The following is a 27005-nucleotide window of genomic DNA, read 5'->3' as shown; positions in this document are numbered from 1 at the left end:
GTCAATCCCACTTTACTGTCCATGTCAAGAAAGGGAATAAAAACATCATCAAAGTAGTCCATATGTGACATCAGTTGGTTGATTAGAATCTCTTGAAGCATCGAAAATACATTTTGGTCCACAAATAACAAAAACTATGATTTTATTCAGCATTGTCTTCTCTTCCGCGCTCCTCCAAAAAGATTCAAACGGTGTGAATCGATCATTGATTTGGGTCGCCAATGTCACGTGATTTCAGCAGTTCAGATCGCTTCAAACCGCCAAACTGCTGAAATCACGTGACATTGGCGACTTGAAGCATTGATCAATTCACTGATTCATGAACCGTTTGAATCTTTTTGGAGAAAAACGGAAGAGAGGACAATACTGAATAAAGTCATAGTTTTTGTTATTTGTGGACCAAAATGTATTTTCGATGCTTCAAGAGATTCTAATCAACCAACTGATGTCACATATGGACTACTATGATGATGTTTTTATTCCCTTTCTGGACATGGACAGTAAAGTGGGATTGACTGCATATACTCTGGGACTAAAATCTAAAATATCTTAAACTGTGTCTGAAGATGAACGGAGGTCTTACGGGTGAGGAACGACATTAGGGTGAGTCATTAATGACATCAATTTCATTTTTAGGTGAACTAACCCTTTAAGTCTTTTGAGAGAGCACTTATCTAGGTAAAATCTGAATCAACTTAAAGGGATAGTTCACCCAAAAATGAAAATTAGACCATGATTTAGGGTGCTTTCACACCTACCTTGTTTGGTCCGGATTTTCTGACTTTTCCGTTTGGTACAAACCAAAATTACTGGTGTGAAACCTCCTTTGGACCACAGTCCGGACCAAACAGACAAAATTTGGTCCGGCGAAAAGAGATTGTCTTGGTCCAGACCAAACTGAACAAAGGTTCGGTTCGTTTCTTGTGTGAAAGCATTTTCTGTATAGTTCGGACTTTCAGACCATTTGGTCTGGGTGTTAGGATTAGTGAAAAAACACAGATTAAATTTACAGCACATGCAGTGATGGAGCATGCAGCATTTTAAACAGAACCGCTTATGTAGTCAGCTCGCGCGAACAGCGCGCTTTGCTTGACTATTTATTTTCGAGATATATATATATATATATATATATATATATAAATGCAAATTTATTAAATTCAGGCAAATGATGAAACATTTATTAAAATTAAGATATAATTTATACAAAGCTTTCTACAAAACAAAAATTAATGAAGTGGTCAAAATCATTTCTGACCCGATGTCTTTAACATATATTGCACATCTGTGCACGTTTCATAATCAATATAGCCTAGATGAAATTTAAAAAAATAGCATTATTATATTTAAACATAACTATTAAACAAAATACATTGTTTGGCTAACAAAGTAGCCTAGTCTTCGCCTCCTTTCCTGTCGGCACCGATAAAATGTTTGCACAACAAGGACGTTCATTTGTTGAATTTGCCTCGAGTATAGTTGGTGCTGCAGATAGTAATGCCAAAATATTAACAGTATTGGCAACGATATGCGTCTGTTCATTCATTCTTTTCAAAGTTACCCGCTGAATTGACAACACACTTGACGTCAGACGCATGTCCGCTAACAAACCAATCAATGTTAAGATGCAGCCCACATAGATGATAAAGATAGGACACCAGTGCGTTATGTAAAGTTCTTTAGTGCACTTGCATAACTGCAATGTGAAAGCAAACCAAAACTAACCAAATGGATACAATGTATCAAAACACAAACTTTGGTTCAGACCTCGGTGCGGACTTTCAGGTGTGAAAACGCCCTAACTCACCCTCATGTCATATTAGGTTTATACGACTTTCTTCTTTCAGACAAATAAAATCAGAGTTATATTAAAGGTGATCGGCTGAAACTTTATTTTATGAAGTTTTTAACATGGATATTTTTCTTCAGAAGGCCTTTATTAACCCCCCAGAACCATGTGGAGCACGTTATTTGACGGACAGATGCATTTTTATGGACTTCAAAAACAGAGCAACAATTACTGCTATAAATCAAAAATAAATCATGGGCTAATTTTTATTTGTGGATCAATGAATTTATGAGGTAGGATATCTCAACTTTCTTCCAAGGAATATTACTTACAAAACCATTCCAGTAAGAAATTAAAAATGGCACATAAACAAAACTAAAAAAAAAAAAAATGATTACATATTATGTTAGACAATATATTTATTGTTAGTAGCCTACTTGTTGGTTGTAGAATATGTTCTAGTATCTAAATAATAATTCAACAATAGTGACATTGAAATAGTCACTACTGGATAAAGTGTTAGTTAAAAAGAAAATGATTAGTAACAGAAATGTATTTTAAGCAATAAATGTCAAAAAGGCTTGCCATAGCCAAAGCAGAGCTCTCAGCGGTTTTTATTTATTTATTTATTTTAATTCAATTAACCTGTGACGTTGACCCGGTGAGGCGCGAGGGCTCGGCGCGTCCCACCACTCTGATTTTACGCGCAAGCGTTGATTTATCGGTCTGTTAACATGCGCGCGCCGAGCAGTGCGCGAGGTCTACATGACGCGAGAAGAGCAGGATATTCCTCCAGGACAGTTTGAGGGTTACTTCTGCACCTGAATGCGACCGGAGAGTGGGAACTCGACGAGAAAGATCGCGCAGGTGTTCAGCAGCCCGAACCTCAGGAAAAATGCAACTTCTCACCTGCGCATAAGGTAAGTCATTGCTGCCGAGCGCGCGATACGCTTGCACCGACAGTCGCGCGCTTCAAACCTAAAAATCTCTTTAGAGGAATGATAAACTGTCCTTCGTTCTAGATAGGGTAGACATTTACAAAGGAAGTTAGCGCTTATATAGAAGTAAATAAACAAGTAAATGACACGTGTGTCTTTATTCTATAGGATGCATAGAGTACATTACATAAGCATTGGGTCGTATTATATCAGTCTAATCACTTCTAATTTTCATAGTAAACTATTGGATTAGCATCATGCATCCCGCCCCCTGCAGCAGCTCCATAAGAATAGCTCACACACACAGGTGCTGCTGCCTGTGTCGTTTGCCTGTGTGTGACAATTTCTATTAATATCTTTGCTCCATTTAAATCATCCTGACCCCATTTAAGTGCTTTATATCATGAACACATTGTGATATATCTATGATATATAAACACAATAGATGCTTAGGTTACTACAAAAATATAGACATATGGTCAAAGTTGAGTTGGACTCTTGATTGGCATTTTCTCTCTTGTTTCACTTTTCTCTCCACAGGTTCTGCTGGCCTATGAATGGGACTGCGCTGTGGCCACCACTGCTTTCTGCGCTTCAGTCAGGACTATGTGCTGCCCATGTGTCACTCTGAATGCACTGGCCAGCTGTTTGCGAGAGCAGGGAGGGTGGGGCGGCCCACCGGGGGCGTGGTGGAAACAGGACAATGTCCCCTCAGTTCCGGATCGCGGTGCTGGGAGCTCAGGGGGTGGGCAAGACGGCCATTGTGAAGCGCTTTCTTCACAATGACTACAGTGAGGTGGCAGTGTCCAGTAAGACACGGCGGGTGCATCTCTCTGCCGCAGTGCTCAATGGTCATGTGCATGACCTTCAGATCACAGATTATCCAGCCATCAGCAGTTTTCCTGGCAGCTCTCTGCAGGTACGGTAACCTCCACAACACTGTACGGGGTCTAATAATATGACTCTGACCTGACCTTGTGTCGGGACAAAGTTTTAGCATATTTAGAGAAAGCACATTTGAGGTACCCAAACATGGGCATAGGTTAGATTTTGACAGCGGTGGGAACATAAAAGCAGTGACGAAAACAACTTTATTCATGGACAGTATTGTTGTTATTGTCCATGAATAAAGTTGTTAAAGGTAGTTTGACTGAGATTTAACTTTATCTTAACTCTGTCCATAGTTAACATATCTTATCAGCTTCAGAGTACATAATGTATATGCAATACCCCATATAATACATAGAGCACTTAAAGGGTTAGTTCACACGAAAAATAAAAGTTCTTTCCTTATTTACTCACCCTCATGTTGTTCAAAACCCGTAAGACTTTCGTTCATCTTCGGAACACAAATGAAGATCTTTTTGATGAAATCGGGTGCTTTCTTTCCCTCTGTTAACAGCTACACACGTACCCCTCTACTCTATAGTACACTCTCATTCCTACGTAATAATCAAGGAACTTTGAGGAATGGGAGCAAAGGGGTGATGAATTACGAAATCCACTTTCCCTTGAGGCTTTTGATATACATTGAACTAAAGGATTATTAGGAACACCTGTTCAATTTCTCATAAATGCAATTATCTAATCAACCAATCAAATGGCAGTTGCTTCAGTGCATTTAGGGGTGTGGTCCTGGTCAAGACAATCTCCTGAACTCCAAACTGAATGTCAGAATGGGAAAGAAAGGTGATTTAAGCTATTTTGAGCGTGGCCTGGTTGTTGGTGCCAGACAGGCCGGTCTGAGTATTTCACAATCTGCTCAGTTACTGGGATTTTCACGCACAACCATTTCTAGGGTTAACAAAGAATGGTGTGAAAAGGGAAAAACATCCAGTATGCAGCAGTCCTGTGGGCGAAAATGCCTTGTTGATGCTCGAGGTCAGAGGAGAATTTGCCGACTGATTCAAGCAGATAGAAGAGCAACTTTGACTGAAATAACCACTCGTTACAACCGAGGTATGCTGCAAAGCATTTGTGAAGCCACAACACACACAACCTTGAGGCAGATGGACAACAACAGCAGAAGACCCCACCGGGTACCACTCATCTCCACTACAAATAGAAAAAAGAGGCTACAATTTGCACAAACTCACCAAAATTGGACAATTAAAGACAGGAAAAATGTTGCCTGGTCTAATGAGTCTCGATTTCTGTTGAGACATTTAGATGGTAGAGTCAGAATTTGGCGTAAACAGAATGAGAACATGGATCCATCATGCCTTGTTACCACTGTGCAGGCTGGTGGTGGTGGTGTAATGGTGTGGGGGATGTTTTTATGGCACACTTTAGCCCCCTTAGTGCCAATTGAGCACTCATGAGCATCATGCCACAGCCTACCTGAGCAATGTTTCTGACCATGTCCATCCCTTTATGACCACCATGTACCCATCCTCTGATGGCTACTTCTAGCAGGATAATGCACCATGTCACAAAGCTCGAATCATTTCAAATTGGTTTCTTGAACATGACAATAAGTTCATTGATCATTAAGGCCCAACATTTCTAAAGAATGCTTTCAGCACATTTTGAATCAACGCCACGTAGAATTAAGGCAGTTCTGAAGGCAAAAGGGGGTCAAACACAGTATTAGTATGGTGTTCCCAATAATCCTTTGATGAGTGTATAAAATGTCATGGTAATATAAGAATATCCTGTAAGTTTCAGAGCTGAAAACTTCCTTGTTAGTAAAAGAAAAGCTTCTATAGACACCAGGCTCAGAAAACAATTCGAATTCGCGTGATTCGCGCTTCTATCCACCGATTGGGCGGGCCAAGTAATAAAAAAATAAATCACGGGTGGATAAGTGATAAATCATTGTGTTTGTTTGATAAATACGTTTTGAGACTGAGCCCCTTGAAGAGAATTATTCCGGTTGCTGCTTTCAAAACAATCCTTCTCCAACAGTGGAGCTGAAGCTCATTAAATATGCAAATCTTCTCCGATCCTAGCCGTGGGCGTTTACTTCCAACTCTTCAGTGCGGCATGCCCATCAAAATTGAATAATTTGGAAAAAACAGTGTAGAAAATAACCTATTACTTATTCATTATGATGTTTTTGAATGTAAAAACCATGCGAACGTCGTAAGTTAACCTGTTAAAAAGCCAGTTCATGATACCTTTAATTATTACGCAGGAATGACAGTATAGTTCCTAACTGTGCACATAGGCTATATTTCAAACACTTACTTTACTCCACCCATGGACTAAATGCACCTAAAATGTCATTTTCTTATTAATTTTTACTTTGACTCCTCTGGGAATGTCAGTGAACCCATTTCAAATGTGTCCGACATTACAACAACAGTGGTTACATATAAATATATTTTAATTGTTTTATCAATATTATTGCTAGGGATAATTAAGTTTAGCTGGATGTTGGTAGGGACATGTCTATAGCTTCCCTATTAATTTCTATGCCCTTGTACCCAAATGAAGCCAGCATAGGAAATCACTAATGAGATCTCCTCAGATGAAGTCTTGAGAAAAAAAACCCTGAGAAAATGATCCCGTGTTTCTCTAGAGTTGCAGAAATCTCTTAAAGGTGGTCATGTAAAATGGCCTAAAAATGATTGGGCACAGTTTCTCTGCATGTCGAGAACACATCTGAGAATTTTTTTTTTACAGTGTGCACAGATTCAATTCAAACACACTTAATATAATCTGTCCATGGATATATCTATCTATATATATATATATATATATATATATATATATATATATATATATATATATATATATATATATATATACACATACGTGTCTGACATTGAATTTATAGGTGAAGAAACAGCTTCGTCTGTTTTATATTTTATTTAAAACACAACTAAAGCCCCGTTTCCACCAAAATTACCCGGAACAATTTGTACCAGGAACTTTTTTACAGGAACTTTTCTCCCCCCCAGACCTGCAGCTGTCTGCGTTTCCACCGCGATAAAGTTCCGAGAAGATTAGGCAAATTAGTCCGGTGATGTAGGACTGCGCGCGACTGCTCCTCCAAAATCAGTGAAGGACAGTAATCATTTGTGTGTGTACCGATTGAAAGATTTAGTGAACTGTTTACATGAGACGTTATCCAAACCGATCTGGTGTTTACATGTGATGACTATCAATCGCAATCATTTTGTCACATGCAGTTTGTCTGCCGCACCAAAAATGTCAACGCTGTTTTCTCCAGCAGCTGGAGTGTGTTAACTGTAGCCATAGCAACTCTTAACGGCCACCAGGACTAATACAGTATTATTTATAGCTATTTGTTTTAAAGTGTAATAATCATCTCAGAAAAAAAAAATCTTCTGTCAGGCGCAGTTAAAGTAAAAACTGCCTGGGGCAATATACGCTGTGTCATTACTCCAACATTATCTTCATAACTTACGAAATAAAAAGTTTACCCCTCAGAAAAATTAGCCTTCTTCTCTTGTCAACATGAGCGCGGCGCGCGCCGTCACGTCATGTAAGGACACACACTTAAAAGTAATCGGTCAGGTCGTTTACATGGTGAAAAAAATTAATAACGAGTATGGAAGAGATTCAAGCTTTGCTGCTTTTGCTGGTTATGTATAGGTTTACTAAAGAGGTAATTAAGAACGACAGAAAAGAGCACTAATATGCAGATTCAGCAGCATGCAGCTGCAGCATATTCAGAAAGCTTGTAAAGCTAGATTTAAAATGACAATGTATATTATTATCAGCTATTACGGACATTGAACGTGAGATGGCTGAGACGACCGCGCGCCACCAGACAGAGAGCAAAGACTGATATTTACTGAACGCAGAACGAACCTCGCAAAAGACTTTTAAAAATGCCGGTTGAACTGCGTGAGCTCAACCAATCAGCATGTTCAGCGCCCAAGTCCCGCCCTCGAAAGTTCCTGAACTTTGAAAAAGTACTACCCCGCGAGCAGGGCCGTTTGGAGGGGGAAATATTTACCCGGAACTTCAATTTTACCCTGGTTCCTGCGGTCTAAACACACGAAGTACCACCCAAAGTTCCTGGTTCCTGGGTAAAGTTCCTGTGGTGGAAACGGGGCTTTAGTCCGGTGATGTAGGACTGCGCGCGACTGCTCCTTCAAAATCAGTGAAGGACCGTAATCATTTGTGTGTGTACCGATTGAAAGATTTAGTGAACTGTTTACATGAGACGTTATCCAAACCGATCTGGTGTTTACATGTGATGACTTTCAATCGCAATCATTTTGTCACATGCAGTTTGTCTGCCGCACCAAAAATGTCAACGCTGTTTTCTCCAGCAGCTGGAGTGTGTTAACTGTAGCCATAGCAACTCTTAACGGCCACCAGGAATAATACAGTATTATTTATAGCTATTTGTTGTAAAGTGTAAATCATCTCAGAAAAAAAAATCTTCTGTCAGGCGCAGTTAAAGTAAAAACTGCCTGGGGCAATATACGCTGTGTCATTACTCCAACATTATCTTCATAACTTACGAAATAAAAAGTTTACCCCTCAGAAAAATTAGCTTTCTTCTCTTGTCAACATGAGCGCGGCGCGCGCCGTCACGTCATGTAAGGACACACACTTAAAAGTAATCGGTCAGGTCGTTTACATGGTGAAAAAAAATTAATAACGAGTATGGAAGAGATTCAAGCTTTGCTGCTTCTGCTGGTTATGTATAGGTTTACTAAAGAGGTAATTAAGAACGACAGAAAAGAGCACTAATATGCAGATTCAGCAGCATGCAGCTGCAGCATATTCAGAAAGCTTGTAAAGCTAGATTTAAAATGACAATGTATATTATTATCAGCTATTACGGACATTGAACGTGAGATGGCTGAGACGACCGCGCGCCACCAGACAGAGAGCAAAGACTGATATTTACTGAACGCAGAACGAACCTCGCAAAAGACTTTTAAAAATGCCGGTTGAACTGCGTGAGCTCAACCAATCAGCATGTTCAGCGCCCAAGTCCCGCCCTCGAAAGTTCCTGAACTTTGAAAAAGTACTACCTCGCGAGCAGGGCCGTTTGGAGGGGGAAATATTTACCCGGAACTTCAATTTTACCCTGGTTCCTGCGGTCTAAACACACGAAGTACCACCCAAAGTTCCTAGTTCCTGGGTAAAGTTCCTGTGGTGGAAACGGGGCTTAACATACACTTTAAATATGTATCCTTAAAGGTGCTGTATGCAAGTTTTTTCTCTTTACTAAAAAAAAAAAAATACCAAAAGTTTGCAGATATTTAGGAAAAATGTTAAATTATCCTACTTGTTTCGCAGAAAAACAAAGCTACAGCCAGTTATTCTACTTTTTTCAATTTTTTTGACTTTTGCGAAACCGCATGTTGCCAGTTTACCCAATAGTATTTCGCCACTACAGATTGCCAGCTAGTGGAAAACACTGCATATTGCAGCCATGAAAGCCAGCAAACAAACTGGGTCAGAGATTGCAGATTCTACCCAACCTAAAAAACCTCGGCATCCATCTAAAAATCTCTATGAATGAGAGCATGTTAAAATGTGAATAAATCAACTCAACAACTTACAGTGTTTTTTATTGTCAATTTTGCTCGCTTATGTTGTGGGACCTCAAGTTGGTAACCCACGTGAGCGTCAAGTCCGAGGGGGCGAGGGAAACAACGATCTCTAGTATTTTGAATTTGGACTGCAGTACCTGTTTCAAACACTAGCTGTCAATCCTACATACCGCATCCTTAAGCTGAGTTCACACTGTATGTTTTCGGCTACAATTTGGCCATTTGAGACAAATTTTGATAATCCTAAAAGATTCCTCTAAGTCTGGGCCAAAGTCTTTAATTGCTAGTTTGACATGTCTCCGACAGCCAATTGCAATCAGATATTAGCTTCGATGAAATTCTGACAGTGTCAGATGTTTTGAGGCACAATTCTGCCGTGTGACTTCTCCTACAACCGTCAAATCAAAAACCAATAGAAGCCCAAAACTTGATGATGCAATTTATGAGACACACACACACACACACACACACACACACACACACACACACACACACGTCGTGTTTCCATGTTTTATGGGGACATTCCATAGGCGTAATGGATTTCAAACTGTACAAACTGTACATCCTATCCCCCTACACTGCCCCTACCCATCACAGGAAACAATCTGCATTTTTACTTTCTCAAAAAAACTCCTTCTGTGTGATTTATAAGATATTTTCCTCATGGGGACCAAAAAATGTCCCCACAAGGACAAGGATTTCGGATATTGCCATCTTTGTGGGGACATTTTGTCCCCATAACGTAGTGATTACCAGCCCACACACACACACACCTCTTTAGGAAAAGCCATGAGCAAAATGAACACTAGAGATTGTTTTTGTTTGCTTGCAGCCACCGTTTTTATCTCACATGTAAATGCAGCTCACAGTCTCAGAATGTGTCATTGATTGATGATGTAAAACTGACATGAATGACAACTGAGGTCTTAGTGTGACACGCTTTACAGCGGGGATCATGTTCGTACAAGCAACAGCCATAAAGGACTGTTATAAATCTTACAGTGTGCACTTGGCTTAAGTTTGTCTCAATTTTTTCCTGCGTTTCATTTCTGTTGTCATGGTTTCTAGCACATTTATCAATGGTTGTCATGGTTACTCATTGTTATATTGATTTCTCACACACCTGTTCCTCCATTTTGATCCTTGGTTAGTTGTGTATATAATGGCCTCAGTTTAATTCACTCTTTTTCTGGTGTTGAATGTGCCTCAGCACAATGTTTCATTAGGTTGTTCCTTGTGTTGGATTACTCTCTTTTGTTTTGTTTATTAGTGTGTGTGTTAATTAGTGTAGGTGTGTGCCTTTAATTATGATTTGCAGTCCCTTGTAAACACTGCATTTCATTTTAAACCAAGGGGGCAGATACATGTGCTGCGATGAAACACTTCACTTACTCGTACATTTATGTAATAATCATGCAAAATTTTCATTTTATAAAAACCACATAGTATACATTTATGAGATATTCAGATCAGCAACAGTGTCAGGCTCTCTAAGTTTATGCACAGTGAGAGCATTAGTATTGCAGAATGGTTTATAATGAACCAGCAGCCTGAGAGTTTATGGTTCAGTGTAACACTTGTGATTTCAGACAGCTTGAAAGAATAAAAGAGCCACTTGAGCAGCGAAGCCTTTGTTTCAGCTCACTTTTCTTTCTCAGCGCTGTCATAATGATTCAGTGCTTTAATTAGTGACAATAGGAAGAGAGGATTCTTTCATAACTTTACATCCATAATTATAATTTCAATTGGAGTTTCCTGTCAGAGAACTAGCAGTTATTTTAAACTACTACTATTAGCAAGGTGAATTAGGCCCTGTTTACACCTGGAATCAAGATCACAATGGACGATGCTAGTGTAAACGGGGTCTAAAGTTTTGCGCTTGTCCACTTTTGACCTCTTCCAGAGGAAAAACGAGTTTGACTGGATTGCTTTCGTAGTGTAAACGCTCATGTGGTCGAATGTGTTCAAACAGCTAAAAGGTCGCCTACTCTCCGCAAAAACTAAAGCTGGTGCTCTGTATGTTTTTCCGTCGTCTCCGTATATGTAAATTGTGCGAGATTTCGTCCTTTAGATCGAAAGATCTGAAAAAGCCCACACATTTACCCCCCGAAGAAATCAGGACAGAATTGGTTAAAAGTGGACAAAAGAGATGGATTAAAACACCAGGTGTAAACGTGTCTACCTTGTCTACTTGTGATCCGATCGACCAAAACGCATCTTAATACAAGGTGTAAACATGGCCTTAGGACAACTGTTTTTCTTTCTTCAATTTGCCACAGTAACAGATTTTTTTCTTTTAAAAACACCTTCTTTTAAATCATAATTTGTTTGTAAAGTCCTAAACATGCCATCAGAGTGCCTTCTATCATTTTTCACATGACTAATATACACAAACAAATGGAGAGAATAAGAATAGGGGAGCTTATCATTTTTCTTGTTTTATACTCCTATCTCCTTCCGTTATAACTAGCACATATTAATCAACACAGAAAGGTTCTGAATGAATCATCTGAACATGTGTAATATAAATTTCAAGGTTCAAGTTTGAAAATGTTATGTTTTGTTTAAGCTTAGTGTTTCAGTTGAGCACTTGTATTTTAAAGTCTGTCATATGAAATAAAAGTCAGACATTTTTTGAAAATGGTTTACTGATTTCTTTTTTAATAAGTTTGCATATTGGTTTCGTGTTGACTATCTTATTCAACACATCAGACTTTTATGGCTCATATAGTATTGTGAAATTGGAGCTCATACTTGAGGAGCAAATATAAAAACACCTCAGTTTTATTCAGAGGCCCAAACTGACCAGAAATATGCAGTTTTCTGCAGTTACTGATATTGATATTGTCCAAATATTAGATGAAATTCTGACTGAAGTATAACATTTTAACATAATTTCAGTAAGTGTTCATCTTGTACGAATTCCGAACAATATAAAAGTAATTATAAAGTTTAATTGATAAAAATCAGTACATTTTCACAGCAAAATATACATGTACCAGGACCTTGAGGGGAACGTTTTTAGAATTATATACTAAAAGGCCCTTTATTTGCTAAAAAATTTGACTGTAAAAAATGTTATGATCAGTAAGTTAAGGCATTGTGTTTTAATATTGCTTCAACTCTTCAAAATAATTTGTCATTTTCATCTTTTTTTTTATTAGTTATGCAAGATTCAACACATTTGTAAAGCCAGTTAAATGTAATTTAAGTTTAAATGACTAAAATATCCGAGGTGATTGTACTTAAACATTTAAGACAGCAACTTTTTGTTTGTTTTAACAGTGTATAAACTATCAATCAGATGACAGATGGCAGAATAAATATGATACAGTCGACTTTGGATATGTTTCACACGATTAGTATCAAGGTCTTGTGTTGCTTGATAATTTGCTCTTTGTGCAGGAATGGTCAGATGTTTGCTGTCGAGGCATTCGGAGCGCTCATGTCTACATTCTGGTGTATGACATCTGCTGTTTCGACAGCTTTGAGTATGTCAAGACCATGCGGCAGCAGATCTTAGAGACCAGGTACGTGATGGGAATTTCTGCTTAGTTCTCTTTTTATTCCTTCACACCTTTACATCTTTGCACCCTCCTCTCTCCCTCTTATGCTTTATCTATTCCCTGTTTTTTTTCCCCCTGCGCTGCTTTATCTCCCGCATATTTCTCAACCCTTCTTTTCTTCAATGTTTGATGCTGTAATTACGATCAAAAGGCAAGACCCTTCTGTAATCATGGGCTGCCAGCACACTGGGTCATTTTATCATGTGGATCCAAATCAGCAAAAATGTCTTCTTTTCTCCTCTGCTGATTGCAAAGGTCATCATCAAAAGCTAACTCAAAAGCCTCAGAGACTTTTTGCTTTGTACCCCGAGCAGTTTTGATGATGATGCCTAATTGTAGCTGTTTTGGCTGTGTAGTGTGTACAAATGCTTGTTTGATATCGCTTTGATATAATTTGCTATTTGACTTGATATCCATATGTCAACACTTTTTGTTGATATCCAAATGTCAACACTTTTGATATGGTGCTGCTTGAATTAATTATCACATTATTGTGTGAACAAATGGCCTTTTTTCTAGCTCTAATTAAATAACTTGAAATGAACAATAAAATTAGTTAAATGCAAGAAATCATTTTCATAATCAGTAAAAAATTGTGCTGTCAAATCAATTAATCTTGACAAACTTCATCTAATATAAAATTTTGTAAATACATAAATATATATTGTATGTATCTATATATACATTTGCAAGAAAAAGTATGTGAACCGCTTGCAGAATCTGAAAATTTGAATAATTTTAACTAAATAAGAGAGATCATACAAAATGCATGTTATTTTTTATTTAGTGCTTTCCTGAATACAATATTTGACATAATAAAATGTATTAAAATAACCCAGTTCATACCCTACAGTCCAGTTTATACCCGTGAGTCTCAATACTGTGTGTCGTTTTCTGGATGATCCACGGCTGTTTTTGTGTTTTGTGCTGGAAGATGTCTTCTAGCATCTTTTGCAAATTTGAACCCTTTCCAGCAGTGACTATACGAATTTGAGATCCATCTTTTCACACCGAGGACAACTGAGGGACTCAAACACAACTATTAAAAAAGGTTTATGTCTAAAAAAAAGAGTATATATATATACAGTGAGGAAAATAAGTATTTGAACACCCTGCTATTTTGCAAGTTCTCCCACTTAGAAATCATGGAGGGGTCTGAAATTGTCATCATAGGTGAATGTCCACTGTGAGAGACATAATCTAAAAAAAACAAATCCAGAAATCACAATATATGATTTTTTAAACTATTTATTTGTATGGTACAGCTGCAAATAAGTATTTGAACACCTGTCTATCCGCTAGAGTTCTGACCCTCAAAGACCTGTTAGTCTGCCTTTAAAATGTCCGACTACCAAAAAGTCTCCGACTATTATCCTAAATTAGATGCAGTTTTGAGGTCGTTAGCTGCATAAAGACACCTGTCCACCTCATACAATCAGTAAGAATCCAACTACTAACATAGCCAAGACCAAAGAGCTGTCCAAAGACACTAGAGACAAAATCGTACAGCTCCACAAGGCTGGAAAGGGCTACGGGGAAATTGCCAAGCAGCTTGGTGAAAAAGGTCCACTGTTGGAGCAATCATTAGAAAAGGGAAGAAGCTAAACATGACTGTCAATCTCCCTCAGACTGGGGCTCCATGCAAGATCTCACCTCGTGGGGTCTCAATGATCCTAAAAAAGGTGAGAAATCAGCCCAGAACTACACGGGAGGAGCTGGTCAATGACCTGAAAAGAGCTGGTACCACCGTTTCCAAGGTTACTGTTGGTAATACACTAAGACATAATGGTTTGAAATCATGCATGGCACGGAAGGTTCCCCTGCTTAAACCAGCACATGTCCAGGCCCGTCTATGACCATTTAGATGATCCAGAGGAGTCATGGGAGAAAGTAATGTGGTCAATAGAGACCAAAATATAACTTTTTGGTCATAATTCCACTAAACGTGTTAGGAGAAAGAATGATGAGTACCATCCCAAGAACACCATCCCTACTGTGAAGCATGGGGGTGGTAGCATCATGCTTTGGGGTGTTTTTCTCCACATGGGACAGGGCGACTGCACTGTATTAAAAAGAGGATGCCCGGGGCCATGTATTGCAAGATTTTGGGGAACAACCTCAGTTAGAGCATTGAAGATGGGTCGAGGCTGGGTCTTCCAACATGACAATGACCCGAAGCACACAGCCAGGATAGCCAAGGAGTGGCTCTGTAAGAAGCATATCAAGGTTCTGGTCGTGGGCTAGCCAGTCTCCAGACCTAAACCCAATAGAGAATCTTTGGAGGGAGCTCAAACTCCATGTTTCTCAACGACAGGCCAGAAACCTGACTGATCTAGAGAAGATCTGTGTGGGCCAAAATCCCTCCTGCAGTGTGTGCAAACCGGGTGAAAAACTACAGGAAATATTTGACCTCTGTAATTGCAAACAAAGGCTACTGTACCAAATATTAACATTGATTTTCTCAGGTGTTCAAAAACTTCTGTATCATACAAATAAATAATAAAAAAATCATACATTGTTATTTATGGGTTTCTCACAGTGGCCATGAACCTAAGATGACAATTTCAGACCCCTCCATGATTTCTAAGTTGGAGAACTTGCAAAATAGCAGGTTGTTCAAATGCTTATTTTCCTCACTCTATATATTATATAGCATATCTCAAATACTTGATTGTTTGTATTATCCCAAAATGTAAAGTATATTATCACACATCTCTCATATACTAAATGTGATTATAAGGCATTAAGATTATTATTAACATTAACATCATGATTTTCTGTAAAGCTCCTTTAAAACAAAACAATGTGTATTGTGAAAAGCACTATTTAAATAAATTTGACTTTTATTGACTTTGAATATAATATAATATTGACTTGTTTTCAGAGAATTTATATGTAATACATTTATTTTTTCTTCTGCAGTTAGTGTTTTGTTAGATTTATGCTTAAAATGAGAATTGTTTTTAATAATAGGTTAAAAAAGAGGTGTACAGATATGTGTGGATTGCTAAAGAGAGAAAAAGGGAATAGGATAGGGAATACAATTTCCCTGTGTATCAGAGTAACACACAGTAACAGTGATGCTCCATCATTATTTAAATTCAGCTCAGTCACGGATTGGCTGAAACGGTCAGTGTAGGTGTCAGCGGTGAGTCTCTCACTCAGGCAGTTTTAGCGTAATCAATGGCGTCAGCTGTCATGCTTCGCTTGCGTCAAGGCCTGAGCAGTGAGACAGGCGGTTCCGGTGACAAACATTCATGTTTTATTGATCCCAGCAGAACACAATTAAGTCACCTTGGCCCGACACTGCCTCACAGCCTCTAGCACACAATAGGAGGAGGATGAGCCAGTTCGATTCACTGATCTGATCTGCTAATAACCAAACCAAGTGACAGCGCTCACTGTCAATTGTTCTTGTAATAAGACAGAGCTTGTTAGAGTGAGGAATTGCAAGAGAGACAGTGAATTAATCCTTGGTAAAACAATAGCTGTCCTGATCTCAGATAAAATTTGTATGAAGATCTGTTAACGTTCCTAATAGTGTCCATATACAGTAGCCGTGCAAAACATCCAGTACCTGTACAACATTTTAACCCTTAAATGCATGATACAGTGCCCTCCACTAATATTGGCACCCTTGGTAAATATGAGGAAAAGCGGCTGTGAAAATAAATCTGATTGTTTATCCTTTCGATCTTTCATTCAAACAATTCAGGAAAATTCAAACCTTTTATTAAAGTAAAACAATTGAAAGTGGGTGGAAAATCTCATTGCAACATCATTTTCCCAAGATAACAGCTCTGAGTCTTCTCCTATAATGCCTGATGAGTTTGGAGAACACCTGACAAGAGATCAGAGAGCATTCCTTCATACAAAATCTCTCCAGATCCTTCAGATTCACAGATCCATGCTGGGGCTTCTTCATCATTTTCTACAGGGCGCAGGTCAGGGAACTGGGATGATCATGGCAGAAGCTTCATTTTGTGCTCAGTGACACACAGTGACGATCTACGACCCATTATAAGATGTCTAGCAGCGGCGGTCAGACTTAGATTTTTTTTTTTGATTTTGCTTTGGTATTTACCATGTATCTGAACAAGATGTTCATAATGCGGAAAAAAAAATAGAATCACAACATTAAATATCCAGCACGGGGTACTTTTTATCCCTGTTTGCATCAAACCCTCTGGTGTGTTTGCTCCCAAAAGCTCTTTTTTTCAGTTTCATCTGACTACAGATCCATGTCCCTTTTGAAGTTCCAGTCATTTCTGATCACTGAATATGCTGGAGTTTGTTTTTGGATGAGCGAGGAGGATTTTTTGAAACTCTCCCAAACAACATGTGGTCATGTATAGGTGCCGTTTTATCCTTTTTTCAAGGCTTTCTGATCCCAAGACTCAATTAATCTCTGTAATTCTCCATCTGTGATCCTTGGAGAGTCTTTGTCCACTCAAACTCTCTTCCTGACCGTGCATTAGGACGATATAGACACGTCCTCTTCCAGGCAGATTTGTAACATCTTTAGTAGTTGGAACTACTTGATGGCTGCTCTGTTGGGGGAAATGAGGATTCAATGATTTGGCTATTTTCTTACAGCCACTTTCTATTTAAGTTAATGTTATAGTCCCAGCCTTTCAGTCAGATCTTGTCCGAGAAGCACAACACATGTCGGATTTAGAGGATAAATTGATGTAGACTGCGCAGCAATCCAGACCGACTGTCAAAACACCTAAATATTAATGACTAAATGAATGAATCAGAATAGATTGAGTTAGAATGAATGATGAATGAAAGCAGTATTAAATTAATTCTGTTTGCAGTGGGACGCTGCTGTGTTTGAGAATGAAATGATTGTGTCAGGGATCAGAGTCCAGAGCTGTCACACACGATGACTGATGGACAATACTGGTGGTTTCTGTCAATTCAAGACCCAGAGTTACATGGTGACTGACAGTACGGGGTCTGTGGAGGTTTCGGGCTAATTGTGTTTACAACCCAATCTTCTTATCAGTACACAGACACACATCAGACATGAGATTAGCTTTGAATGATCACATTTTGAAACGACTGCACATCAGAACTGTAGCTGTCCATTCGCAGTATTTTCCACAGCAGAAGTCTATTTTTGGCTTTCTCTCCCAGTGCAGCGCTGTGGAAAGCCTCTGTGAAGTGAAACAATTGGAAATCTATTTGTCTTTTTTCAGAGCTGTCAGAGGCACAGGTCATCTCAAACAGAGATAAGTGAGGAGACATAAGCTGCTCTCCGGGATCTGTGCTCTCTGTTGGAGACAGGACGAGAGGTTGATAGAGCAGCCCGGCTCCTGACAGCATGTCACTGCGGAGCTGCGCTGAAGCCGTTTGCACATGCAATATATATGTGAGGCTGCTAGACACCAATGGGCCAAAAACCCTCTCTCTGACTAATAGATCTTAGTCAGGGTAGCGCCATATTTTTTTTTTTTTGACAGGAATAAAAACAAGGCTGTGAGGGATAGAACACAGTGCGTTCAATGGATTGCAGGTTTTGCTAGGTGATTTTTTTCGTCAAGTGTGACTATATCCTAATATGTAATGGTAATAAACTGTTAAATATTAGTTAAAAATACTATTATTTCATATTTTACAGGGTTTAAGGGATTGTTGAAAAAATGAAAATCCTTTCATTAATAACTCATCCTCATGTCGTTCCAAACCCATAAGACTTTTGTTCATCTTCAGAACTCAAATGAAGATATTTTTGATGAAATCTTTCTAAATCTTTTTTGATGAAATGAGTTTTCTGATCCTCCGTTGACTGCTACACAACTACCACTTTGACGCTTCAAAAAGTTCACAAAGAGATCATAAAACAAATCCATATGAATTGAGCGGTTTTAGTTTTTTTTTTTTTTAAGAGACACGATTGCTTTATATGATAAACAGATTGAATTTATGCTTTCATTCACATATAAACATTCATCAGTGCGCACATCAGTTGTGGTAAACAGAAGCTCAAGGATGTTCTCTGGATGAACCAATTCTCCAGGTTCATTCTTGTGTTACGCAGCACGTTTGAGCTTCTGCAAGAACCAATGAGGTTTGTTCTCGCATATCCAGGTTCAGTTGATCTTCTGTTTTTGTTCCCTGATCACCCTTAGGAAACATACATTTATTGCAGTATATTAAAAAATATCATGTAATACATTAGGCAATATATTCACATATATGGGATTTAATATTTATATTCTCCAATATATTGCAATACATGAAAGCGGCAATCATTTGTATATTTTGCAATATATTAAAGGAATATTGTATAATACCATCAATATATTATTTCATGTATTTACAATATATTATAATATATTTCAAGTAATATATTGGTAAATATATTTTTCTTTCATAAGGGCAATGTTAATGTGTTAATAAAAGCCTAAATTCAATCTGTTCATCGTATAAAGCGATTGTGTCTCTTCAGGAAAATTTTGGACTAAACTGCTCGATGCATATGGATTAGTTTTACGATCTCTTTAAAGATCAAACTTTTGGAAGCGTCAAAGTGGTAGTTGTATAGTTGTCAATGGAGGGACAAAAAGTTCTCGCATATCATTACAAATATCTTCATTTGTGTTCCAAAGATGAACAAAAGTTGTATGGCTTTGGAAAAACGTGAGGGTGAGTCATTAATGACAGGATTTTCATTTTTAGGTGAACTATCCCCTTGATTTCTGCACCTTTAATCAGCTGAAGATTAATAGAACTCATTGAGAAGTCATGATTAGGAATGTTAAAATGATGCCTAATCTAATGTCCTCAATGGATTCAATTGTCTCTCTGAATTATCCGCATCAAAGCCTATTTAAGAAATGCAAGATTTTCACCTGCATCTGTGAAGCACTATAAGTCTATATTTTGCCCAATTTCTCTTCAAACAAGCAATATGTGGAAAAAATTAAATGACCACATAACTTGATAATATATTGATACTATATTTTGGAAGAAAGGATGAGGGGAAAATGACATGCCAGTTTAGGCATATTATTAATCTTTTCTATCCTGCAGAAGAATAAGAAGTGTGATAAACAAGCTTTATGTTTAATTTCATATTCAAGGTAACAACTTTACAATTTTATTTAAAAAAGTTTTTCAGTTTGATTACGGTACCAAGGCTTTTTTCAGATGGAAAAATAGCTTTCATTTACATAAAATGTATGTTGATGCCACTTCATTGTGAAAGCATCTTGAAGAAATGCAAAGAGAGCTTCAGACATCATAGAGGCTTTCAGAAAGATCATTTGTAGAGATTCAAATGGTTGTATTAGTCTGATGAAATTACAGCCCAAATTTATCCTCTCAAAGGATATCCTCTCCACTTCATCAAATGCTTTATAGACACAGACACACAATCACAGCATGGTGGTTCTATTCATTACACTTTCAGAAAAAAGGTACAAAAGCTGTCACTGGGGTGGTACCTTTTTAAAAGACACACTTATGTGCCTTATAAGTGTACATACTGGTTCCTAAAAGGAACAAAAGCACACTGCCCCAGTGACAGCTTTTGAACCTTTTTTTTGAGAGTGTTGAACACGCTATGATAACCTCTCTTTGAGGTTATTACAGGCACATTTTATGCTCAGGAAAAGTATAGTAAAATCTTTGCATCTATCTTAACCAATTGTCTGTTACTGAATTCTGTTCAACCGGACACCAACACATAAAGACCATGGGTCAGATTTACAAAATGGGGGAAATTAGCTTGAGACCGCAATGCCATAAAGCACGGTTGGGAGTGGAAAGTTCTGCGGTTGATCTACTGATAATGCGCACAATAAAGTACACAGCTCATTTCCATTATGACCGACAAAATCTACCAAGAGCAGCACAAATTAGTGCAGTGTTACAAACCAGCAGAGCCGCTGATAATCATGTGCGGGTGATCTACTAACACACAGGTGCAGCAAGTTAAAAATAACATGGCTCAAGCCTCGAGGACATATCGACCACCAAAGGGGGCGATCGCGAGCACACTTCTGACAACTATAATGACCAATGGGTCACTCTATATGTTCTAATAATAGACTTAACGGACATGCGCAGTTATTGTAAGTCCACAAGATCATAAGTCCATATGAAGTGGGACATTTGGGACAAGGCCATGCTTTTTTGGGGTGTTAAATAATGCTGCAAATCCCAATGAATGCCACAAACCTTAGTAGAGCACGTTGCGTGATTCATTTTAAATACTCTCCTCCCATAAATATTGCATCCGAAAGGTTTTGATTATATCAATATTATGATATAATTGTTTTATTGTGTTTTTTGATACCCAAAATCATCCAAATACATTCTTAAAAGAAAATATTCTATATAGAACTTTAAAGCACACTGTGTGATATTTTCCCCCATCTAGCAGTGTATGCAGTATATGACCATCCAGTGAATATTAGTTTCTGTTCCTCTCAATTCTGATTTCGTTTTAACTCCTACGGTGGCCGATTAAGTCCAAGATTAACATGGCAATCCCCCTCTTCACATTCGACATGGTGCCATCGAGTGTTAAAACGCGAAAGGCGAAGCTTGAATTTACGGGTATGTCCCTCTTTGGCTAATGTGCTTTCAAGATGGAGGGCCAACATGGCGATCAGCATTCGAACCCCTCACCCGTATGTATTTTCAATGGCATATTATAAACTTACGAGAATACTTTATTACTTGAAAGAAGTAAATATACGTTAATGAGCACATATATTTTTGAAAGAACTAAGTGTTTCTAGCTAAGAATAACCTAAAAAAAGTTACACAGTGTAGCTTTAAAGGGTTCTGCCAGACACTTCATATATAGAACCCTTTAGGTGTTCCCATCATGGGATCATTTTATGGATTAGTTTTAATGAATACATTTTGCTTTAATACATTTTTAATTGTAACTAAATGTTATAAATTAAACAGAAAAAGATCACAATAGAAACAAAATTATTATGCATGAAAATATTATGTGTCATTTACAATGTTGGGGAAAGTTACTTTGAAAAGTAATGCATTACAATATTGCGTTACTTCTTAAAAAAGTAACTAATTGAGTTACTTAGTTACTTTAAAAAAGTAATTTGTTACATTACTTTTACGTTACTTTTTCTCACCTTTTGTAGTTATAACATGAGTTATATTTTTGTGCAAATGTAAAGACGTCTTCACACCAAAAATGAAATAATAAACCTCAGGCCGAGTAAAAATGCAAATGTGTACAGTAGAGGACGCAGCTCAAATGAACCTTTCAGCTGGATAATTGAAAGTTCTGGATAATGGAAGAATAGGACGCAGGAGAAAAAAAGTTTAACAATCTTACTTCAGCAATAAAAACAAAAAATCGAAAGTAATTTTTGCTTTTGGTTTAACTGAATCACCGAAAGTTAGCAGCAAAATATTGGTCAATAAAGGTAGATTAAATGCATAAAATATTTGTTTTATTTAATATTTAGTTATTGGTTTGGATAGTATTCTGATTTTGCATTTTGACTGAATTCATTCATTTTGAGGAGTACTGAATCTTTATTGTGCAAGTGAGATGAATAAATGTTCACATTCAGTATAGAACTACAATAACCTGTTCACACACAACGCCTTTGCACTTGCTCTCGATTTTTCTTAACATAGGGAGAATAGAGCTCAGTCAAATAATTGTGAAAAAGTAACTCCGATATTTTGTTGTAAATTTTAAAAGTAATGCGTTACTTTACTAGTCACTTGAAAAAGTAATCTGATTACGTAGCTCAAGTTACTTGTAATGTGTCACCCCCCAACACTGGTCATTTAAGACATTTCTTCTTATCTAGAACCTTTTTGGCATATTTGGTTTTCATTAAAATCAAGAATCTCAGGGTTCTATATAGAACCACACTGCATCTTCCATAAAAAAACTCCATCATGGAACCTTTTCATTGAACAACATATTCTTTGTAGTGGAAATGTTCTTCATACCTTTTACTGAAAGTGTTTTGTCTGTGTGTGTCTTTCCACAGAGTCATGGGTTCTGGAGAGACGCCCATTCTGATAGTCGGCAACAAGCGTGATCTGCAGAGAGGTCGCGTCATCCCCCGACACAGCGTATCTGACTTAGTCCGAAAGAGCTGGAAGTGTGGATATGTGGAGTGCTCTGCCAAGTTCAACTGGCACGTTTTACTGTTGTTCGGCGAGGCTCTCCGCAGCATGGGTTGTGCCCGCTGCAAGCACGTCCATGCCACCATCCGTTTCCAGCGGGCGCTCAGGAGAGAGCGATGCGTCCTGATGTGAGGACTTCTGCATTGGCCATTGTAAAGCGATTTATGGGATCTGTCTGGCGATGGATGCTCGGTTATTGTTTGGGCAGCTGGAAGAGCTGTGATAACCCTCTTGCCAAGGAACTTAACATTTGAGACTTTAACTATGGACAGACAGATGTGGTCTTAAAACAGGACGTCCCTGTTGCGTCATTACCTAAGCCTTCAAATCGATGTCTCTCCTTTTGGATCAACATCTCTGCCTTTTATCTTAGGAACTGCCAAAAAGCTGGTGAAAGGCGACAAGATTTAATTAGAAATTACATCAGCTTTAATATTACATTAGTACACGTTTTATCATTGCTTATGTTCCGGCCAGGACAGAACATGGGACACTCCTCTATGCTTACGAGTAGGGTTAGGTATTGTTTGAATCCAGTCGATTCAGGTTCTTTTCTTTTTCTTTTCTTTGCCAGTGGTATTCTTTTTCTTTTGTTTTTTTTTAAAGTGATGACAGACTGCAGAAGGTATATTAGGCTGCTGTCACTTTAAGAGATGCACAGATCTAATAAATTGTTATACATGCGTTTTCATTTTCAACTGTTTACGTTAATTTGAAGAGATAGTGTGAAATTTCTGTCATGAATTACTCACCCTCATGTTGTTCCAAACCCGTAAGACCTTCGTTCAGCTTCAAAACACAAACTAAGATAATTTTGATGAAATCCGAGAACTTTCTGACCCCTCCATACATTACAATTGCAACTTTTAAGGTCCAGAAAGGTAGTCCATGAGACTACTGTGATTCAACCTTAATGTAATGAAGCGACAAGAATACTTTTTGTGCGAAAAACAAACAAACAAAAATAACTTTACTCAACAATCTGTTCTCTTCCCTGTCACTCTCTTACGCTAATTACTTTGTTGGGCTATTCACAAAGTACAGCACTTACGGGTTTTACAGCAAAACACCAGCTCACTATTGGCCGAGCACAACCCCATGATCTCATGGTTGTGTTGTGTAACAACATGCTTGCGTGAATTGCATAGGAGACTGGCCTAGGAGAGAAGAGCTTTTTGAATAAAGTGTTATTTTAGGTTTTTTTTCCGCACAAAAAGTGATACTCTTGTCGCTTTATAACATTAAGGTTGAACCACTGGAGTCACATGGACTATTTTAAAAATGTCTTTACTTCCTTTCTGGGACTTGAAAGTTGAAATTATGTTGCAGTCTGAGGGGGTCCGAGAGCTCTCGGATTTCATCAGAAATATTTACATTTGTGTTCCGAAGATGAACGAAGGTCTTACAGGTTTGGAGCAACATGAGGGTGAGTAATTAATGACAGAATTTTCCTTTTTGGTTAAACTAACCATTTAAGACATAACAGACTGTGTTTAAGAGGATATTTTGACATGTATACAAAATACTTTTTTATGTATTTAATTGAGTAGTTGTGCGCACTCTGGATGAGTTCATCACAGAAAACAGCGTGCAAGTGCCGAATTTAGTTCTTTTTGCATCTTATCGATTCGTCATGCACACACCTGAGGAATCGACAGGCGAAATTTAATTTTTTAACAGCATCTGATTCCAGAATTGGAATCTAAATCCGATTGCCAACCCTACTTATAAGCTGAAGGGTCTTCCAGTACCTGCAAGCAGAAGTGTGATCTGGTGCCGTACACTGGCACTTATTCTGCAATATGCCACACAGCACAAATATACTAGTCTTTGTTCTATGGACACTTCTGTGTATTTAAAGGGATAGTTCAAATAATGTCATTTACTCCACCTCTATGTTGTTGTATGACTCTTTCATTTGTGGAATACAAAAGAGAATTTTTAATAATGTGTTTTTTTTCTTCATGCAGTTACATTGAATGGTTACTGAAGCTTCAAAATGGGTGCAAAACACCATAAAAGAGTTATAAAATTATCCATATGGCTCTGAAACGATACAATAGCTTGTAAAATGAACGTACAGAAATGTACCAATAATCTTCCTCTGCAGTGAGCTGTGATAACTGTGTGTGCTTGATAGAGAACTGCTGCAACCGAATGGAGTCTTGGATTTGTGACCTAATTATTCAGGCCAGTTTGGTGAATCAGAAAAGATTAACTGAAAAGATCAAACAATAGTTCATTCATTCATCGGACATCTTCCCATCATGAATGAACCAAAAAGAGCTCAAATGGAAGTTTTTTAGTGCATAACAACTTAAATTGTGGTCTGTTTTTTTTATAAAAAATTAATATATATTTTAATTTTACAGTTCTGGTAATGTGCTTTTGTCATTTTATTACTTTATATAGTTCTATATAGCTTTAATTTTTTTTAGTACTTCATTTTAAACATTTATTTTTAGATAGTTGCCTAATTAACTTTCATTTCGACCTGTAAGTTTGTTTTTCGTCAGCTTTATTTAATTTGCTGAAAATTATTGTTAATAGTTTTTTTTTCTTTTTCTTTAAGTTAACAATAAGAACAGTGGTGCAAACGTTGTATGTTTCAGCATGATGTATAAAATCTTCAGTCTCCAGTCATTGCAATTACATGAAAAGGAGTGACTGCTAAATTATTAAAAGTTCTTCTTTTGAAAGCCATGTGGATGAGTAAATAATGACAGATCTTGAACTATCCCTGTAAGGTATGTCTTGATACTATGTCCCCAAAAATGTAATTAATGCCAAGGTATGAGAATTTGACCCACTTTGAAATGCTGTAGACACATTAGATCAAGTCACAAGGGGAAGAGGAAAATATAATTTAAATATAAATGTCTTATAAATGTATGATCTTGTGGAATCCACTTTGTCATACAGAGGCTTGGACGATGTTTGTGTGAGGCAAGTAAAAGCTTAAAAATATTCCCTTCTTTAATAATTTAACCCACCAAATATACAGGCTAGCTTCTTCTACACACCCCAGTCTGATCAAATACGTGTTAATACAAATGTCTACGTGTAAAGAGCACATAAGTCTAATAAATGGACACTGGATACTGAAAATGTATTCTCTTCTGTTCTGTGTGATGTATGAGTACAAAATCAATATACATCAGTATCTGTTCTTCAGAGGTAGTGTATCTGCCCTACTGTTTGCACAATGCACTACACGTACTCAGTAATAACAAGATGTGATTTGCATGTACTATATAAATCAGTGAGGCATTGCTTAACGTCGTGTCTCACCGAGGAACGACTGAAGCTTACTAATGTTCATTAATCCTTAAACAATCAAAGAATAATTTCAGGTAACATGACAAATGCAAGCATGTTTTACGCTGTCATTCTAAATAATTGGACAAGATTCAGTGTAATTCCAAAAAGCTGAATTTAATCTTTTCATCCCAAGTCCTCAAAATTGAGGTCCTCACAGTATCATGCTCTCACAGTCCTCAGAGGATATCTTCAAAGTGCTCCTCTCCACTGACAAGAGTCTGGGGATGAAAGGGGACTGGGGTTGGAGGGAGGGAGGGAGGGAACAAGGAGAAGAAAGTTGCAAGGGAGCACAGCTGCTGTAGTGTGACAGGCTGCAGTTCTGACGAAGCTATTATTAGCTCCAGACTTATGCCAAGAGTTATTTATAAAACCTGCAGCCAAAAACATTGAAGCACAAGGTGACTTGGAAACGCCAAGGAAGAAATGGTGGAGCAGACATGAATAAACATCGCACAGGAACAAAACCTTGTACAGTCATTACATATTTAAAGCATGTAACAAAATGTAAAAATATACAAATTTGAATCTGTACATGGACATGCATTATGATGTGGCAAACATTCACGTGGCTCAGATGTCAGTATCAGTTGTTATTAAATGGAGCGAGTTTCATCACCCTCAACTTAAACACCTGATTATATGGAAGAACATCATCTGATCAGTCACGTCTACTAGCCCCTGACTGCCCGAGTGTGACATTGAGGAGAAATGCTCATTATAACTAGCCTGACAAGCCAGACCCACATCAAGATGTTTGGTCTGGAAA

At 37.9% G+C, this 27005-nt stretch overlaps 1 protein-coding gene across 1 annotated transcript; it reads left to right on the top strand.

Annotated features, from left to right (window-relative positions):
* The first annotated feature begins 2443 nt into the window (after nucleotides 1-2443).
* Nucleotides 2444-26030, top strand: LOC137070527 (ras-like protein family member 10B). Its single transcript, XM_067437761.1, has 4 exons — nucleotides 2444-2706; nucleotides 3265-3643; nucleotides 12618-12742; nucleotides 22780-26030. The coding sequence occupies exons 2-4, from the start codon at nucleotides 3356-3358 to the stop codon at nucleotides 23048-23050; spliced, it is 684 nt and encodes a 227-aa protein (XP_067293862.1). The 5' UTR covers nucleotides 2444-2706; nucleotides 3265-3355; the 3' UTR covers nucleotides 23051-26030.
* Nucleotides 26031-27005: the final 975 nt, after the last annotated feature.

Source organism: Pseudorasbora parva, chromosome 3, assembly GCF_024679245.1.
Source record: "Pseudorasbora parva isolate DD20220531a chromosome 3, ASM2467924v1, whole genome shotgun sequence".
In the NCBI taxonomy this organism is placed as follows: Eukaryota; Metazoa; Chordata; class Actinopteri; order Cypriniformes; family Gobionidae; genus Pseudorasbora; species Pseudorasbora parva.
The sequence above is the reverse complement of the archived record's forward strand: the minus strand, read 5'-3'. Positions and strand labels throughout refer to the sequence as shown.

Excerpts from the sequence above, each read along its gene's own strand:
- LOC137070527 (XM_067437761.1), top strand. The coding sequence starts at position 3,356 with ATGCACTGGCCAGCTGTTTGCGAGAGCAGGGAGGGTGGGGCGGCCCAC. Across the intron at positions 3,644-12,617 it reads TTCCTGGCAGCTCTCTGCAG|GAATGGTCAGATGTTTGCTG; the intron begins GTACGGTAACCT and ends CTCTTTGTGCAG. Across the intron at positions 12,743-22,779 it reads CAGCAGATCTTAGAGACCAG|AGTCATGGGTTCTGGAGAGA; the intron begins GTACGTGATGGG and ends GTCTTTCCACAG.